The 18,544-nt window shown below is 37.6% G+C and overlaps 1 protein-coding gene across 3 annotated transcripts in view; it reads left to right on the plus strand.

Moving 5' to 3' along the window:
* fgf13a (fibroblast growth factor 13a) overlaps window positions 1-12,636 on the plus strand; it is a 97,743-nt gene extending 85,107 nt beyond the window's left edge. For all 3 annotated transcript variants that reach the window (XM_085432662.1, XM_085432672.1, XM_085432682.1), the window contains 2 exons: window positions 5,834-6,032; window positions 10,660-12,636. In XM_085432662.1, coding sequence (XP_085288788.1) covers window positions 5,834-6,032; window positions 10,660-10,796 — 336 coding nt within the window. In that variant the 3' untranslated portion in view covers window positions 10,797-12,636. The remainder of the gene's footprint in view (window positions 1-5,833; window positions 6,033-10,659) is intronic.
* Window positions 12,637-18,544: the final 5,908 nt, after the last annotated feature.

The following is an 18,544-nucleotide window of genomic DNA, read 5'->3' on the forward strand; positions in this document are numbered from 1 at the left end:
TATATTCATCTATCAGTGTTAACGTGTGGGAGAGGAAGATCCAATTAATATGTAGTTTACTTTACTATCCTCTATTTTTCTGTTTGCTTCTCTCCTTTGTCAGAATTAATGAAGCATTAGAATTCGACTAATATTATTAACAAGGAATAACTGTTGTTGGTATAATCTAAAAGAATCAACAAAAACATGCAGTTACCAACTCACTGCTTTTTAATATGGATAAAACAATCCTTGCTGATATAGTTTCAGATCTGCAAGCATGTTTTTAGATGCTGAGCTAAGGTGTGTGCACATATCTCACGAGGTGCCTTAGAAGTGGTGTTATTAATTTCCTGGTGGGTCAAATTTGAATTAGTGTGAGTCACTATGGCTCCAGTTGAGTCTCGTCTAGACTGCTGTGTGTGAGCATACGTGTAAAATGGAGAGTTCAGGGCTCTTGGGGTGAAGATATTTATCAGGCAACTACTGAAGTTTATAGGCTAAAATACCTGACATTTAAATCTATACAATGGTCATACATTCTGTGAAGTCCTGCATGCTCATTTAAAAAGTGCCAAAAAATACAAAAGTTAAAGGACAGATCATCAGAAGAGTGGGTTGGAAAAGAAAAAGGTTCTTTTTGAAGTCTCACTTACTATTTTAGTTTATGTTTAGAAATGCATTTTAACTCAGAATATTTTTCTTCAGAGGCCATTAAAGGGCATGTTTTATTCTTTAAAATGTAACCAAAACATGTGTTTGTAGTAAAAAATAATCTTTTCTCACTTTTCATGACAATCTACTGCCTGTGAGGTTTGTGTCAGCAATCACAAATACAAGCTGTCAGCATGTGGGGCACTCAAGAGTCATCTGTAAATTGTAATTACAGAAAATATCCCATGAACGCTCTTCAGAACTAGCACTGCACAGCAAATAAAATTACAGATAGAAGGGTATCAAAGAAGTGTATTATGTCCTTGTACATTATGTATTTGTGTTTTAGTGCACTCCTGTTTGATATGTGGTTGGCGCTCGCCTTTTCAGCTATTTAGCAAGCACAATACCTTTGGTAAATAGCCACTGCTGTATGGTTTCACTCCATTGAGCTGTGTCATTAACTACTTTGTGCTGTGTGTATGTGCTTGTGCTTGTAAATTAAATGTGTACCCTGTGTGGGTGTGCCTGTTTGTGTTTGGTATTTGCAAGGGTCTTTTCCACTAGATTAAAAATCTCAATTTATCCCCAAACAACTGAACACCACTGGCAGTATGTTCTTCTTCTTTAGCTAAAGTTAAAAAAAACCCCAGAAAAAACCCTTTTAGTCCAGTTTCACTGGCAGTGAAAAAACAGTTTTAGTAAGATTTGCCTCCACTGCCCAGTCAGTCACTGTGAATTAATGTGTCTGCAAAGAACAACACTCAGTTCTGAATGCACTGGTATAATTGGTGTCATTTTTGTTTTGATATGGCAGCTGAATACGCACATAGCATTGATTTGGCTTGTCTTGTCTCGTCGAAATCCAGCCAGTATATTTACAGAGGAGATCAGTTCCATTATGCTAGTATTTCTCCTCCAGCTGATTGGATCAGAAAAACATTACTGGGCTGCAATTGCTCCCCTGAAGCAAACAATTTAAGAGTGCATCGTAACTGACAGTGTTTCTTGACATGATTGCTTTGCTAATGGAATACTCATTTAACGGTTACCCATACCACTTTTGATTTGTTTAATTGTGTGTGTGTGTGTGTGTGTGTGTGTGTGTGTGTGTGTGTGTGTGTGTGTGTGCAGGTTCCCCAGATGGAGATTGTGGGTCTTTCCATGCATGTCAATGTATTTTTTAAAATGACAAGGAAACATCCTTTAGCACAGTATGTTTAACACTTCATCAGCTTTTAAATGTCTCCCTCCTACAGGCAGTTATTAGACCGTGCTCAGGCAATACTACCATGCCTTCAGCTGTTGTAAAACAGCAGACGGTTCTCTGTATGCAATATTATTTGACAATAAAAGCCTTTTGTTTATAAGACTACATTTGGATAAGCTTGTGACTGCTGAAATGAGAGCTCATTTGTCGTTTTCAAAATGCAAAATTTAATAAACCTAAGTATGAACGCTGTGAAGTTTTAATAATGATAAAAAAAAACTACACAAAAAAATTCAATTACTAACTAAGAATTACTAGTATGACATCTTTTTTATAACATAGAATATATGGGTAGCCAACCTGTGAACCACAAATCATACAATTCAATGTGTAATTAATGAACAGGGAAATATTTTTTAAAAATGTGTGAATAAAAAGGGACTCTTTTCATGATAATAAATCGTGAAAAGATAACCTTTAATTCTCCATCTCTATTCTGCCTACCAGGCATGTCAAAGAGCATGCTAATACAAAGAGGGTCTATAAAGTTAAATAAAAGCATCCTTTACAAAGCTTCTTTAGAAGGAATATATGATTTTTTTTTTCCATTTGTATTAAATGTAAAAAATTTATTAACAGTTCCAGGCTTCATTATTAGGAACAAGGTGATGTACTAGCACAGCAGGGGTAGTTGTCCAGGTTATATCAAACACACGGGAGACTTACTTCATCTGATTTACTTCAGCCATTTCTGGTATCTGTGAAACAGCTTTTCTGAACTTTTTCCAAGTAAGGTTGCCAGCTGTGAAGCATTAGGAAAATGACTTTTCATAGCTGCACATTGAAAAGGCCATGCAGCGCTATGGAATCATTAAAGGTCTATTTAGCCAATCCACCATAGAGAAATGCTTTGAGAGAGATGACAAGGCTGCTTTCTATTTTTAAAGTGATTTCCCCCTGCTTCGTCTAGCAGTCGAGTCGTGATTAAAGTGATGCAAGATTTTCTTATTTTTTCACTGGGAGATTGGTTTTAGTGAACAATCAGCATGCTATTGACTGAAGAAAATGCTACTGGAGCAAACTCCAAAGAGTCTGAATGTTTCTGTCTATCACAGTCCTGTTAGAATAGAAATGGGGATCCCCTGCCATTTTGGCCCCTCTTTGCGTCAGTTTGAGCGAGGCTTCTGTCCAGAGATCGGTTCAGATACAGTTGTAATGGCCAATAGCCTCTCCTCCATCCTGGCTCTAACTGTGCGTGTGTCTGTATCTGTCTGTTTATCAATAGACTCGGACTTATTCTTCTCCAGGAGGAGAGTAATGAGCCAAACCCACATGGGCTCGTTATTAAAGGTAGAACAGAACTCTTGGCTTCAGAGTAGCTTATTGTTCTGGTTCCAATTGCTGCTCGTGCATAACTGAGATGGCTGCTGCTTAGTCTTTCTACACTGGTCAGCCACAACATTAAAACCACCAGCATATTATGTATGTTGCCCCTTGTGCCCCTGCTAATGGATTGCCAGCTCAGGCTTGTTCTACTTCAACCCATGGATCATTGTGCTCTGTGTTCAAAGTAGTTTTTGTAGTTCATTGAGTGACTGTCCTGCTGAAGGAGGCTGCTGCAATTGAGATATGCTGTTTTTTTTCTCCTCCTTGAGGCCTTAAATGCTGATTTGTCAAAACTTCTGGTATCTCAAAATTATGCACAGGGTGACATTTTCATCTGTGTCCTGACACACTGGTCTTAAGTAGTGAGAGAGAGGTTTCCAACCTAAAAGATGCATGGAAAAGGACCCTTTGCATCACAAGGGGGCATATTTTAACTTAAAAACATGCAAACATATTTTCTTATAGTAGGTTCCAATGCAATGCTAAGAAGGAATAATTATAACAAGTGGTAAAAAAAAAAAAAAAAAAATTGGAAAGAAAAAATGGATAAACTGCAAAAATCAGGAAGCAAACTCCAGTCTTTAGACTGAAAAACCTGTGACTTGCTCTGTAACCACCCCTCAAACCTCAAACCTCCTGATGTGGAGTTTCTAGCTCTTTTAAAAATAAAGCACGATCTTTGGGTATCCAGTAAGAACACACTGAAGCCACTTACATAACTGCTTAAACTTATAGGCCCGCCTACAGCTGCACAGACATGACTGAAGATCTTACACTCTAATTTTTATTTTTGAAAGCTAGATGATGGTGATAATATACAAAGCAAAAAAAAAAAGAAGCCTTTAATATGTTTTCATGCATTTGAATACAAGATTATTAGTAACTCTGGTAATTGGGTAGTTCGACCCATGGTAGAAAGACACACACATAGACACAAAGTCGGAAAAGCCCAGAATGGAGGCAAGGAGAGAGACTAGTGTGACTGTAAATTACATAAGATATGCAAAAAAGAGTCTGTCTCTTATTGCAATGGTAGTGGAAACATTGATCTATCAGTAGAATTTTGGTACTCATGATGCTGAAGCAAAAGTGAGAACTAGGTCTGAGCTTACTGGATACATCTTATTAAGGTGATGTGTCATCATCTTTCTTTCACTTTCACTCTGCTTCTTTTAGAGATTTTTGATGCATGGTCTGTGAAGGCTAAATCAGTGAGAGGGGGTGATAAATGAGCTTGGTTCTCAGTTACTGTAGCTAGGTGTAGATTTTATGTCTTGAGTAACTTCTGAGGCTTTGTGTGACAAAAGGCTCAGTGTGATGTGGTAGAGCTGTTTTAACAAGTTCAACAAATTCCAGTCTTTTGTGTGCTTTAACTGTCTTGTATACACGCTTCAAACCAAACCATCACACATGACATTCCGCCTTTTGAAGTCCTGTTACTGCTCACAAAAGTGACACTGTTGAACTGTTAAAAAAAAAAAAAGATACGCTGTTGCAGATGACTGTGTCTGGTAGTGACATGTTGTTTGTCATGCTCTCACACTGGTTGCTGGCCTTGGAGACACGTCATCACTTTCACCTGTCATGTTTTGGGGTTTTTTTTTAACTTGGATTAAGACTGAGTCTAACTCTAATCTGTGAGAGGCATCCTTATTTTTTACTGGTTATTCTACATATGACTAACTGTGCACATGCTGGTGTTTGCATGCACTTTATGTACTTCCATTTTCAAAGTGTCCAAAGAAGAAAACTCTAAAGCAGGAACAATCACCAGTGACTTGCCCTACTTGCCTTATGCACAGTCTTACGCACTGTCCCTTGATCTCTCTCAAGGGAAATTGTCTCCTAACAGATTAGACACTGTTTTCTGTGCTTACCATCCAAGCAGCTCCACAAACACTGCAAACATTCAGCTAAGCACATACCCCCACCACCACCACCAACACACACACACATACACACACACACACACATGCACGCACACATAGGCACTTGTCTCAGGGGAAATAAGCCTCAGTGATGCTGTTGTAGCAATAATGAGAAAAACCCATACAAGTGCTAGATACTAAACCTAACTCAAAGGGCATATGAACTCTTGCACAGTATGGAGTCCAGAAGATGAACTTCAAAACTGCCACACCCAGTAGATCAGTGACAGAGAAAAGAAGTATTCAAAAAACCTTAAAAGATGCATGTGCAACTTCAAGTACACATAAAGTTCCCTAACTCAGAAAGATAATGATCTTCTCATACATATTTAACAGCTAGGACCAAATAAGAATATAGTATTCAATCTGCCTGTATGTTTTATTAATACTCTTCTATATCTGTCATATCACTGTTATCTATGCTACATTCTTCACTACAGTAAATGGAACGGATAGATTTTAGAAGATTATCATGGCACATTAAAGCAGACGCTTGAAACTTAAGATACAGTTCTTGTCGAACTTGCAGCACATGTAGCATGATTAGGTTTCACTATCAAGTAATTAACTATTTATTTCATCTGCTTCCATTTATAGATATAGTTTAAATTAACGTTAGATCTCGTAAACTACTGTCCAACTACCTGTATATCTGATTGTCTTCATCCTCTGACAGGAACACTTTACACCGGAGTGCAAATTCAAGGAGTCAGTGTTCGAGAACTATTATGTGACATACTCCTCCATGATATACCGGCAGCAGCAGTCGGGCAGGGGCTGGTACCTCGGTCTGAACAAGGAAGGAGAAATCATGAAGGGGAATCATGTCAAGAAGAACAAGCCAGCAGCCCACTTTCTTCCCAAACCTCTAAAAGGTAGGCCTTTCCAGAGCTTTTACTTTTTACTTTTCAATACTAAGGTTCAGAATATATCTGTTATATGATAGGAACTAGTTTGTGGAATGTATTATCCATACCTGGTTGCATTAATGTTCTAATTGCTTATATTCAAAAGTGTAAAAGGTAACAGTAGCTATTATTACTGTAGTCTTCCCTGAAAATGAAAAATACTGACAAGTAACAGAAATAATAGAGAGAGAATACCGGCATATAATCAAGTATGTACACACAACACTACTTTGCAAAATGGTTGCTTTTCAAAAAGGTATCAGTTTTCCCATTCAATTAGCCCATTTTTATTTTATTTATATTTTAGACCTTTTTGTAGATATTATTGGCTAAAAACTAAGTGCATTGTTTTCTATATGGCTCCTTTACACTAAGCATTTTCTTCAGAGAATTTTACATTAACCTATTCAATAGCTTTCTCAAGCTGGTCACACTCCATTGCAGGCACAATGCAAAGCGAGGCTGACACTTTTCACTAGCAGTCCCCATGCAGGACTGTAAATTCACTGAGAACCCCACCCATAAAGAATATGTATGTGGTAATGTGGCCGTGAGCAACAGAGGAAACAGGCCACAGTCCTTTCATCTTTGACAAGACACAGATTTACCTTTCAGAAAGAAGAGAGAGGGATAGACAAAGAGAGAGAGACTGTTTTCTTTTTAGTGAGACAAAAGAAAAACACCCTGGTCTTCATTTTTTGTCTCAGTAAGAAATCAAAGGCTTGCAGTGCAAAATACTCAAAACAATGCAGAGGGCAGTTTCTTTATATTGTTGACTGTTAAGTGCAGTTTAGATCCTGTCATCTGGTTCTGTATTTTTGAGCTTTAAAATAATGATCTGAATTTAGATAATCAAGTTTAAATATAAAAATTTACTTTTAAGGATGTGCCAAAACTATGACACGAGTCTTGAGTATGAGGGAGTCTCGCTGAATGTTTACAGCTCTTGTTATTAAGTGTCACTGATGCAGTTGTGAATTTTTAAAACAAAATTGCAGTCATTTGAGAAATTGCTGTGACAGCTTAACATTAATTTTACCAACATAACTCATAAAAATGTCATAAACATGGCAGCATGTCAAACTTACATTAATACGTTAGCATTATATTGCATTAAATGCGGTACATGGTTGGCTTTACACTGGCTGTTTTGGAAAAAAATTATGTTTATAATTTTTAAAATTATGTTAAGATTGAATATTAAATCAATGGTAGTCTTTTTTCCTATTAAGAGGCATTTAAATTTTTGTAACATTCTTCAAAAGCCAGATATTCCCCACATATTGTATTTCACACTAGTCTCTGAAATGCAGTGGCTGGACCAACCTTTTTTTGGGTGGGTGTCTGAAGTGTGATGGTAGTACTGATGATGATAATTGCAGCTTGAACTTGGTTCAGATTGGTTCAGAACCACCTCCTCAAAATGGGGAAATTGTTCATATTCATACATAGTTTGTAGAACTGGAGAAGAGATAGATTGTTGTGCTTAGTCTTGAACCCATCTTTGCTTTGCAGCTCAAATTTCACGTTTGAGATTGTGGCACATCAGATGGTTGCACATGAAACACAGTTATTGGCATATTCTGATGTAATAGCAGGTCTTTGTTCCTGTAAAGTAGAAATTTTCACAGTTCAGTTTATTTTCACTTCAGCTGAGTACACAGTTGAAAGCAAACGACCAAGAAGCTGGTTGGAATGTTGAAGCTTGACTTTGACTGAAAATTTCATTTTTCTGTGTTTTCAGCCAAATTGGGATTCTGCTTTGACATTTTTCATTTTTCATTTTTCATTTTTATTTTTGTAGACAACCTGACACTTTACAAAAATGTTTTTGTCCAGTAATAATAGCTAGCAACAGCAACAAGACAAAATGTTTCAAATTGTCCTTTTTCACCTGCTAAACATTGTCTCTGTCAGAATACAGTCGTGTGAAAGTTTGTTTGGCTCTTAAACTCTGCTTAATTATCCAAGTGCATGTCCTTGGAACGTACTTTCGCTGGCCGTATTCTTCACTTCGAACAATTTGATTGTCACACAATGTAAACTTTGCAAATAACTGACAAAAGTGACTGAATGAGGAAGATTTTTTATAAGGACTCAGCTGTTATGCACACCTCTTAAAGTCGAAGATATTGGCAATATAAGTGTGCATTTGCTTGCTTTGAGGAAGTTGTTATTGTTATTATGCAATCATAGACAGCATCAAGTTGGCCATCGCTCGGGTGCTGGTGTACCTTACTGGGTTAAGCAGGTGACCTATAAGCTCTAGGGCTATTGCAGATGCCTGGGGTCAAATCTGCCACTCACCCACGTTAAATCCCCCCCTAAAATATTACGTTTTTAATGGCAATAAAGAACCAAATCATAAAACATCATCTTAACACAAAAGAATACCTTAGTAGTATATGAGGAATTTTCTTCAGTATTTCAGCTGCGGTAGAGTGCTTTATATTCCAGTTTAGAGTTAATTTTTTCATTTCTTCTATTTGCTGAATCGATGGTCCCCCTTCTTGTGTCTTTAGGGAAGCTTCCCCAGCCAGCATCTTATTAAGAACCCTGAGATCACGATAATAGCTTTTCACCTTCATTTAACAGGCCATCCAGAGGGTCTCAAACACACTGAAGAGAAACAGCTGGTGAATGACTGGCTTGCTTTATGCTGACAGACAAATACAGAGAAAGAGAAGAATTGAATAACGAGGATAGATCGAGGCTATGTGACACAGTAATTGTAACTGATACCGAAAACTATCGACTGTGGCTGCATTTTAACTTGGAGAGGAAATATAGTTTTTTTTTTCTTTTTTTCAATAGCAAATATAATATGAGACACTATTGTAATACTCCTTCTTGTGTACAAACTTTAAAGTATCCTGTAGTGCACAATATTTATTAAATCTTCATTTGAATTTCAGATGTAGCGAGTTGATTGGAAATAACTTTGCACTGGAGAATCATTCCCTCTGAAATCATTCAGAGGGAGAAGTGTTACAGGGCACCAATTAAGAATCTGTCTCAACACTGGCGATGACATCTCTTTCAGACATTACTCACTGCTCTTCTGGTTGCACTCTGTGAGCCTCAGCCTACAGCCTCTCATACTGTGTTCCTCTGGATGTAGCGAGTTTAGCTCGTGTCATTTCAAGTCCAAGTGGAAAAGCCTCTTAAAACTCTCCCAAAAACTCCTGATACATGAAGCAAACACCTGCTTTTATGTGTAGTAGCATCTACTAGGTGATTTGTTTGGAGAAATGTGAAAAATGACAATATGGTTAGTTCTGGGTTTAAATACATAAAATAGCAGAGGTGTTGAGGATAGCAATGATCTAGTACCGTAATGTTGAGGTCAGTCACTTATCACTGTAATAACAGAATAGCCTGCTGTTACAAACAAGACTGGAACCAATCAGCAGTTTCCCAACCGAATCCTCCCAATGATTTATGTTTTTATACAAGGATGGGCACTGGATTGCCGCTGACACAAAAAATGCTGGACTAAGTAAAGTGTCTGAAGGACTGGGTTTGCTGTTTCAGCCACAAACTCCCTGAGGAATGAACATCAAATAGCATGCTAGGCAGAAGGATGTTGACAACATCCTGAAACCAAAGACTATGAACCTCAGATTACTGATATTTCTCCTGAAAAAGGTGATGTTAAATGCAGACTGGACCAGTGCTGCACACACAGCAAAGCTGAAGCACTAGCAACTCTTGAATTTATAATGTCATGCTGTGAATATAAGATTTTTCTTTTTACTTCAGCACCAAGAGGGTCTACTTGATTCAGCAGTTTGGAGGGAACTATAACGTGGTGCCAAAAAGTACTTGGACAGATAAGCTGAGAGCAATCTTCCATAACGTCACAAAATATTAGATGAACAGGTTTTTAATGCATAGAAAAGACTAAGACAAATAATTATTTTGTCATTTAAACAATAATATAGCAGGTAGTTTTATGTGTGTGCAGAAGGATGGTCTCTTAGCGATACTGAGCTAATTTTGAACCATTAATCAACTGACACAGGTTTTTAAAATGTAAATCTCTTTATTTATCAAATTTTAATGTTTATGTGCTAAAATAGTGCAAAAACAATTGTCAAGCAAGAACAACTATGGTGAGATCACAGAAAACAAACAGCACAGCAACAATAACATGTTATACATAGATATTATCTGTTTTTTTCCTGGGTACATGATGATATTTATGTTTGAAAGTAATGAAAAAAGACAAGTTTTGTATTTCTGGTGATAGGAGTAATTATAGCTTATGATCTGATTAATAAGCTGACTAAACAATTAAACTTTGCTATCCTCCCTAGCTGCCACCTATTACTGCCTGAGACAGTAATTCAGCTGTGGTAGCTCTCCTTTTTTAGGCTAATTGCCGTAATGGATGATGTAATCCAGCATGGTGACAAGTGAGACAGATAACATCTCATGAAATTACTATATTCGGCAGTATTTTGATCTGGAAATATAATGGTTACAACTGGTTAAACAGACATTTAACCAGTGGACAAAACACTGCCTCTTTCACTAATATTGTTAAAACATGTCAGTTTGCCTGATTTGCATTTTTCTTGTGTTTTCACAGTTGCAATGTACAGAGAGCCATCTCTCCACGACTTGACAGAGTTCTCCCGCTCTGGCAGTGGCACACCCACCAAGAGTCGGAGTGCCTCAGCAGTACTCAATGGAGGGAAAGCTGTGAGCCAGAACGAATCAACGTAGCCTGGTAGCCCAACCCAGGCCTGGGGCCGAACCGTGAAACCTTACCTCTAGCAGAGCATGAATCCAAGCAGACTTGTTTCTCCGATCAGCGGTTCAGGACTAGCTAGGACAACAAATCACACATAAACAACCAGACACCGTCAATCAAAAGCACCTATCATCCTGGTCGGTCATCATCAAAACAGTATCAACAGTAAGAAACTTAACAGCACATAGATCATTCTGGAATTAAGGAACTGATTAAAACGTTATTTTTGGGCTTGAGGTTTATTGACGACCTTAGACACTCTATTTTTGTGATGATTGCATACCAGTTAGCTCATTTTTATCTTATTTTGGTAATTACTTTACTGTGCACAGTAAGTTTTCTTCATGCAGACACCAAGCCCGCGTGTATCTGTTAGACAGGGACGGGAAGTTAGACATGCAGGTGTTCAGGGCAGTCAGTAATGGTGCTGGTCTACAAGGTTGCAGTGGTACCGTACAAGCCCTGATCTCTGTCTCATCCATGCTTCTGTGAATACAAAGCCTATAAACTCCCTGGTATGGTACAGCCTAGTGCTACTGAGACTGTGGCCAGCCAGATGGTAGCTCTCCTGCGTCCTAGTGCACACGCTCAGAGACTGAGCTCTCTAGCATGGGAAAATGAAGCCTATGTACAACTGACCTGAGATATAAGGGGCAGTGTGGCTCTCTTGCAGTTTTACCTTTTCCTTTATTTTATTTTTTTAAAAATTTGGAGATGCCACAGCTGCACCTTAGTTTTTGCTAATTTTCTGAATTAGCTGTGAGATTTTGTTTAATAACTGATTATGTTCCTTCTTGTTCTCTTCCCTTGCCATCGTTAAGCATTTGCATCTTTGTTCATTAATGAAAAATGGTTCCAGCAAACCAAAGACAGAAAAAGAGTGTCCCTTTAAGCCGCTGAAAGCCAAGTCAGTATAAAAGCAAAGCTGGATCTTTTTGTTTTTTTATTGTACATTTTTGATGAGAGAAAGCAAAGGTTTGTGAAAAAAGAAAAAAGAAAGACAAAGGAAGTGATTTTAACCACTTTGGAGTTGGCAGCGTGCTTGACGTGCTTTTTGATGATACACTCGATGACTGAGGTATGAAACGACTATCCTGTGTCCCCATTCCCTTCTGTTACCACAGTGTCACAATGTCTCTAGCTCTTGTCCTCGTAATCGGTTCCTCCCTTTGTGCTTGTGTCATACTTCGAAACCCCAACCATCCTTTTTTGTCGACTTCTATTGACTGATACACTTCACCATAGGATGGTGAATGACCCTTCCCAGGATGCTTGTTATGTGTTTGAGTAACTTATTGTGGTGACAATATTTTCTATATTTAAAAAAAATACTGTGGACTTTTAGGTGGCTTAACATTTTATAGGACACGTCATATTTGTAAAAGTGAAGAAAAAAAAAAGATAAAGTCATACAAAAATGAACATCTTCCCTTTCTTGCACTGGGCATGTACAAACACATATGTACAAAAAGGACCCTTTTGTGGGCTATGTACGCTTCCCTTCAGCTACATAACTTCCTTCTGGTACATGCTTCTGGGAGACTTTCTTTTCTTGGTTTCCTCTGGAGGTGGTCTTTATTAGGTGAACCTATCTGTTGCATGGGAGAAGGCAGGGAAATTCTGGTCTAGAGCTGCATGATGTAGGCTATGTGTATTAACCCATGTTGGATCATGTGTTCCAAACTACCAGACAGATACTCTGATGAAACAACATATACAGGCAGACATTGTGGCTGGCTGATAACTTCCAGTTGTTTATTATTTGTTGTATACACAAAAATGCACTGAATAAAATATTTATATTAAGATATACTTTTAAAATGTGTCAGTCCTCTTCTTTGTTCAGCCGTTTACTTCATTTATTACACTCATTAGCTATTGCAGTCATACAGAACACTAAATTGTTACAATTAAACAATAAATCTGTGTTTTATTGTACCCAGAAATACATTCACCCTTGAGAAACTCTTGAACATAAACTAATTCCTGGCATCTTTCTTGTCTGTGAACATCAATGTGTCATACCTAGGTGGAAAAAGCCTTTAATTGCCTCTGAGTGTTACACAGGCCTAAAGGGCTTATTCTATCAAAAAAAATCAATATCTTTTCAACGTGGTAGAAGACTGGGTATTTGGAAATCGCTTCACAGCTGTAATATTTCCTGTTGCCTGAATAAGTGCTGGTTTAGCTGAGTAAAATTATTATGTAAGCAATAATGCGTTTGCCTTTTTCCAAGGAGCTAAATATGAGTTGGTCATAGTAAAAATGATTCAAAAAGTCTTTACTTAATATTAATAACAATAAAATATCCATCTATCCATTCTCTTCCACTTATCCTTAACAGGGTCGCAGGGTTGCTGGGATAATCACCTAAGTTAGGGAAGAATACTCCAAATGACGGCATTACAGTGTGTTAACCTACCAAGTTTATTTGTAATATGATAAAACCTCTCAATATGAGAAATGGCATCTTGCTTAACATAGGGTCACATTCCTCTGATTGCAATGTCGCATGTCAAGATTTTAAAAATGAACTTAAAGAAATTCATACTCTGGGATAAAGTTTAAGTTCTGTAATTATACAACACTCCAGGAGCAAACAAGACTTTTTATGGTTATCACAGCCCATTGTTCATCTTCAGAATAAGCTCTCTCATCATCCTTGGAGTGTGAGTGTTAAAACAGGCATCAATCTGGTCTTTGGAGACTACCTCATTACGCCCATTGCCATCAGAGACAGGAGGACTAATAGGCTTCTGTAATATGGGCCCTGATATGAGCGACTTCATCGTTCATGTAGTTTGACATCCCCCTACTCCCTTCATTTCCTTTGCCCATCTCTAGACTCCATTCATTAGTATGGGACAGTCCAATTCATTAACGGAGGCTTCCGGCTTTGTTCAGAGATGTTGATCTGAAAAGAAGCCACTTTCTCTCTTTCTCTCCTTCGCAGACCAGTTACTCTTATTTTCACTTGGATAGACTGATAAGTCTGCATGGAGCCCCCCCAAAACAGAGTGTCTAATTCAAACACAGCCACACACATATAGACTTCAAGCAAAGCCATTGCCACTTCAGTGTATAATCATTTGAGATTGTGAGTGAGATCAGGCAGAAATATTCTGTCACGAATCAGCCAGAGCTGACGGAGCTGTGATATATGTGATCACCATGTACCTGTGAATGCTATAACTCATTACCCTTTATCACTTCCACCACAGGCTGACTGGCTTCCTTTTTCTCACCCAGTCTCTCGTTTCTGTTGGTCTTTGTCATTTCCATCACTATTGTGCTGTCGCTCAGTTTTAATTCTCAGGCAAACATTAGTTACCCAAACAGAAATTAAATGAATGTCACTACAATGTGCTTCATAAAAAACTAATGGCAGGGCCACACTTGTTCTTTTAATGCTATTTGTTATTAAAGTGCATATTACTGGTTACTACTCATTAGTACTTCAAAATAGCCATGAAAACCCTACAAAACATATAGAAGATATGCATCGATCTTTAGATTTACCAGTTTTATCCATTGCGATTAGACTTTCCTTTGTAACCAAGGTTACTAAAGAATACGTGTGTGGCGGCTCGTTTATTGGGTGGGGAAAAAAATTCTACCCAGTCAGGAAGCCAACACATGAAATTACTCGTATTATCAAAGTTCTTTTTTTTCTCCTTACATTCTGCACACGGTGTTACTTACAGCAAAATGAGTTAAGTGCAGCACAGACAACTGAATTTAATTGACTCGCTGGTGGAGAAACCTCCCACGAGGGACAGCTGCAGCTCCTCGTTCTCTGTTTGTCATTTTGCTGTGGACAATTTACGAATTGTTTACTCAGTACAATTATTTGCAGATGAAATGGGTAAATGGAAGTTGTGCTTTGTTACGAAGTGGTCTATTTTCACGCTAACCTTTATTTATTTATTTATTTTTTAACAAGTTGAAATTCCTGAGAGCAGACTAAACCAAAACAAATTAAGAAGCAAACTGCAGATAACACACTTGAATAATGCTAAGCTATATAGCTCCAAACCCTGGCGATATTAAGGACGAAAGAGGCTGGAGTGGGGAAAAAAAAGTAACAGATAAAAAAATACATCTGCTAGCATGAAGAAAGAAAGTTGTGCATAAGACCTTCTGAGGAAAAACAGCAGAAATGATTGACACTTGGGTTTAGTCATTGTAAAAACACTGTATAGTCCTGGCATGTATATGCCTGAGCTTTCACATGAAAAACAAAACAAAACCCAAAAAGTGTTTATCAGGTGGCAACAGTTAGAAACATAAGCTGACTAACATTCTGCAGGCCTTCAGCTCATACAAGGAAAAAGCGTCAGGTCGAGGAATTAAATCGAATGGAACGCATTGCTGCTAATCCTCAATGTGCCAAACCTGCCAGGCCCTCAGCACCTCAGTGCCCTTTGAGAGCAGAGAATCCAAATAGAGTTAGCTGTTATTTTGTCCCTCTGAAAACCTCTCTTCCATCATCCTCCCCATGTGCCCTGGTAGGCACAGGAAAAGCAACAACTTCATTCTCAACATTTTACCCTCAGCAGAAAGTGTCTTACACCTCGGCTTATCAGTGCTACCACCGTATCAGAGCACCAGGGATAGAAAAGACAAAAAAGACACACTGCCCACAGAATGTACGCTGAGAACACACACTACAAATAGCACCAGACATCACCATTAAAGGTACAGTGTTGGTATTGTGTAGCGTCTTCTTCTTAATTTTATTTAATATGGATTGTTTATGGAGATAGGAGCTGGAAAATGGTAAAAGTAAGTTGGTTGGATGAATGCACCTCCAGTCAATGGTAGCAGATTCAGTCAGCGTTTCTTCCTGTAAAAGGGGAGTTTTTCCTTCCCACCATCACCGAGTGGTTGTACATAGAGGATCATCTGATTTGTTTCTTCTTTTCTGGTCTAATATTATGGGTCATAGTTCCTACAGAGTGCTGACGATTTACAGTAGTTATGCTGAATGCCAAATTAGATAGAAAACATAACTCCTTAAAAGTAATATTCCCCAGTTTTGGTGTCTAGTACACTGACATCAGCAGACAGTTGTAACGCCTTGGTGGGGCTTTCTCTTTTCCCGTCACACTTCTTAAATATGTTGAACCATTTTTTTGGTTTTAATAAAGTCAATAAATCCACATCATGGTCATTGTTCAATTAAATCAAATGCAGAGATCAAGTGCAAAAGAAAGAAAGAAAGAAAGAAAGAAAGAAAGAAAGAAAGAAAGAAAGAAAGAAAGAAAGAAAGAAAGAAAGAAAGAAAGAAAGAAAGAAAGAAAGAAAGAAAGGCAGGCAGCTTTTTCGATTTGTATTCAAACCCTTAATATCTTACAGTAGGTAACTGACCTGAGTTAATCTGGAATTACATGAACAGAAAGCTAATAGGATGATCTTAGTTACCAGAGCAATTCTGGCAAGTTCTTAAATAACCTTGGAAACAACCACACCTACCGAGTATTACCGAAAAACTGTGTTGCTACTTTCAAGGCTAGCAAACAGGAAAATTGCGTCATCATCTAAGCTTTTAGTTACAGCATAATGCATTTTTTCAGAATTAGATAACAGAATTAGACCACACAGTATGCCAAATTACACAAAAGCTGATGGAAAATCCATTTTTTAAAACCCTTTGTCCCATCTAAGCAATGTTTGTAAAATCCAGTAATGGTGTATTAATTTGCACATCTGTCTGCTGTACATCATGACCTTCTGGATGTTTTACCTGGCATCATTTGCACTGGGTTTATGTTTTGCACGCAGTCCACCTGTATGTCAAAGACTGCATAATACATTATGAGCAATTAGACTAAAGAGAGAAAAAAAGATGGTCAATGTAGCATCAGAAAAGCTCCAAAGCGATTTAACCCACCAACAAGAGTCACATATTTCAGTCTCAGTCAGGAAAGTCAGATTAACATAACCATAATCCAGACAAAGAGAACAATCCATTATTTCATGAATAATCTCCAGTTAGTAACACTGAGCAGCTTTGGATGTGAATTAGGGACAATGTAAGGAGAAACAATGTTTGGCCTGCCACACAGTCACACCATATTATATGTGCATACATGTGTGGGTGTGAATGTTTGTTCCAAGAGGTAAATGCACCAGCTAGCAAAATACCTGTTTAGTTCTATAATAGTTTATAATGTTTGCCAACTTCCCATGTACTGCTGGGGTTATGTCCTTGTTTTGGTCATGCCAGCTGGTCACAAAATGTAAGTATTTGTGTTTTTAAAGTGTTTATCGCAGCATGGGAATTTAAATTTAAATTTGAAAATGTGTAATAGCGTAGTTTTATTTTAATTATAGTCAGCATTAACATAATTTTTGTCTTTTTTTTAATGCTGGCCAGGTTAGTTTCACAGCAGTATTGGACCGCCACCTCACAGTGATATACTCCATGGATCCTTCCCTGTGCTTGCATGGGCTCTCGCTGGGTACTTCAGCTTCCTCCTCCAGTCCAAAGACATGCATGTTAAATTCACTGATGATTCTCAATTGTCCATTGAGTTGAAGTAGATGAAGGCTTAAAGCATATAGAATAAAACACCACATGGAAAGTGCTTTGAGTCATCAGTAAAATGTGAAATGCTTATATAAATGGGAGTTGATACCGTTACTTCTATAGCTTATTTAAAACTGGCAGTGAATGGCATTTTGGAACATTTGAAACACGGAAATTTGAATTTAGTTTAAAGCGTGCTCTACATGCAGCTGCAACAACAGAGTACAGGTTTCTGGCATACCTATTCTCAAGGCACAAGGAAAACTGGATTAAGTCTGAAGGGGATAAAAATACAGCAACACATGCACAAAAGATAACTTTATATAAGCTGTGAATAAAGGTGGTACATTTCACTTCTTAAGGTTTGACAAAGTCCTCATTAATGTGATTTTATATTCTCAGCTTTAAGATATTATAAGAGCGCTCTTTGAAGTGATTTGAGAATTAGTTAAAGTTAAGTTAAAGTAAAAAAAAAAAGTGGAAATGGAACAAATAAAAAAGGGACAGGAAACCCACATAAGGTCAATACACATAAGGAAACACTAGTTTAGCAATTAATCCACATGATCTTCTTGTTGTTGCATGTGATTAGGATGTGATCACTAAATGCCTGGTGTCATTTTTGCACAAAACCAGCAAAAATTAAAATAAATTACAGTATTTCCTTGTGGCTGTTTTGTCTCTTTGTCTATTAAGGTTAAAGTCTAGAGACAGCTTCTATCTCCAGCTCATTAAAAATGCATTTCTCCCTGAAGGATAATTAAATGTCAGTGGAAAATGTTATCTGGCATGAAGCTCTTCCTCTTTAAACTGAGGAACTGACACCAAAGCCTGATGTTTCTTGTCAAAGATGTTAGATCATCTTTTTGTGCAGCTAATTAACATAAAATGTATAATACCATCTTTTAAAGGTCTGATTTTATATACATTAGACAATCTTTAGAAGGCCTATTTTTATGTACATTAGACAAAATGATTCTCAAAAGGTGTGATAATATACATCTTTTAAATTGTGCACAGTATTAAACAATTAAAAAAGATGGATGCTGGATGTAACATGTTACAAAGCAACACATTATTGTCATCACATTACACATTACGCTTCACATTGTTTACTTTTGTTTCACGTTTCTAAAGTAGAAACACTGCGCTGATCACTTTAAAGTCTCTTTGGGCTGGTTTTCAACT

The sequence above is a fragment of the Copadichromis virginalis genome, linkage group LG2 (genome assembly GCF_057382275.1).
Source record: "Copadichromis virginalis isolate Kocher_CV1m ecotype Utaka linkage group LG2, C_Virginalis_male_GT1.1, whole genome shotgun sequence".
In the NCBI taxonomy this organism is placed as follows: Eukaryota; Metazoa; Chordata; class Actinopteri; order Cichliformes; family Cichlidae; genus Copadichromis; species Copadichromis virginalis.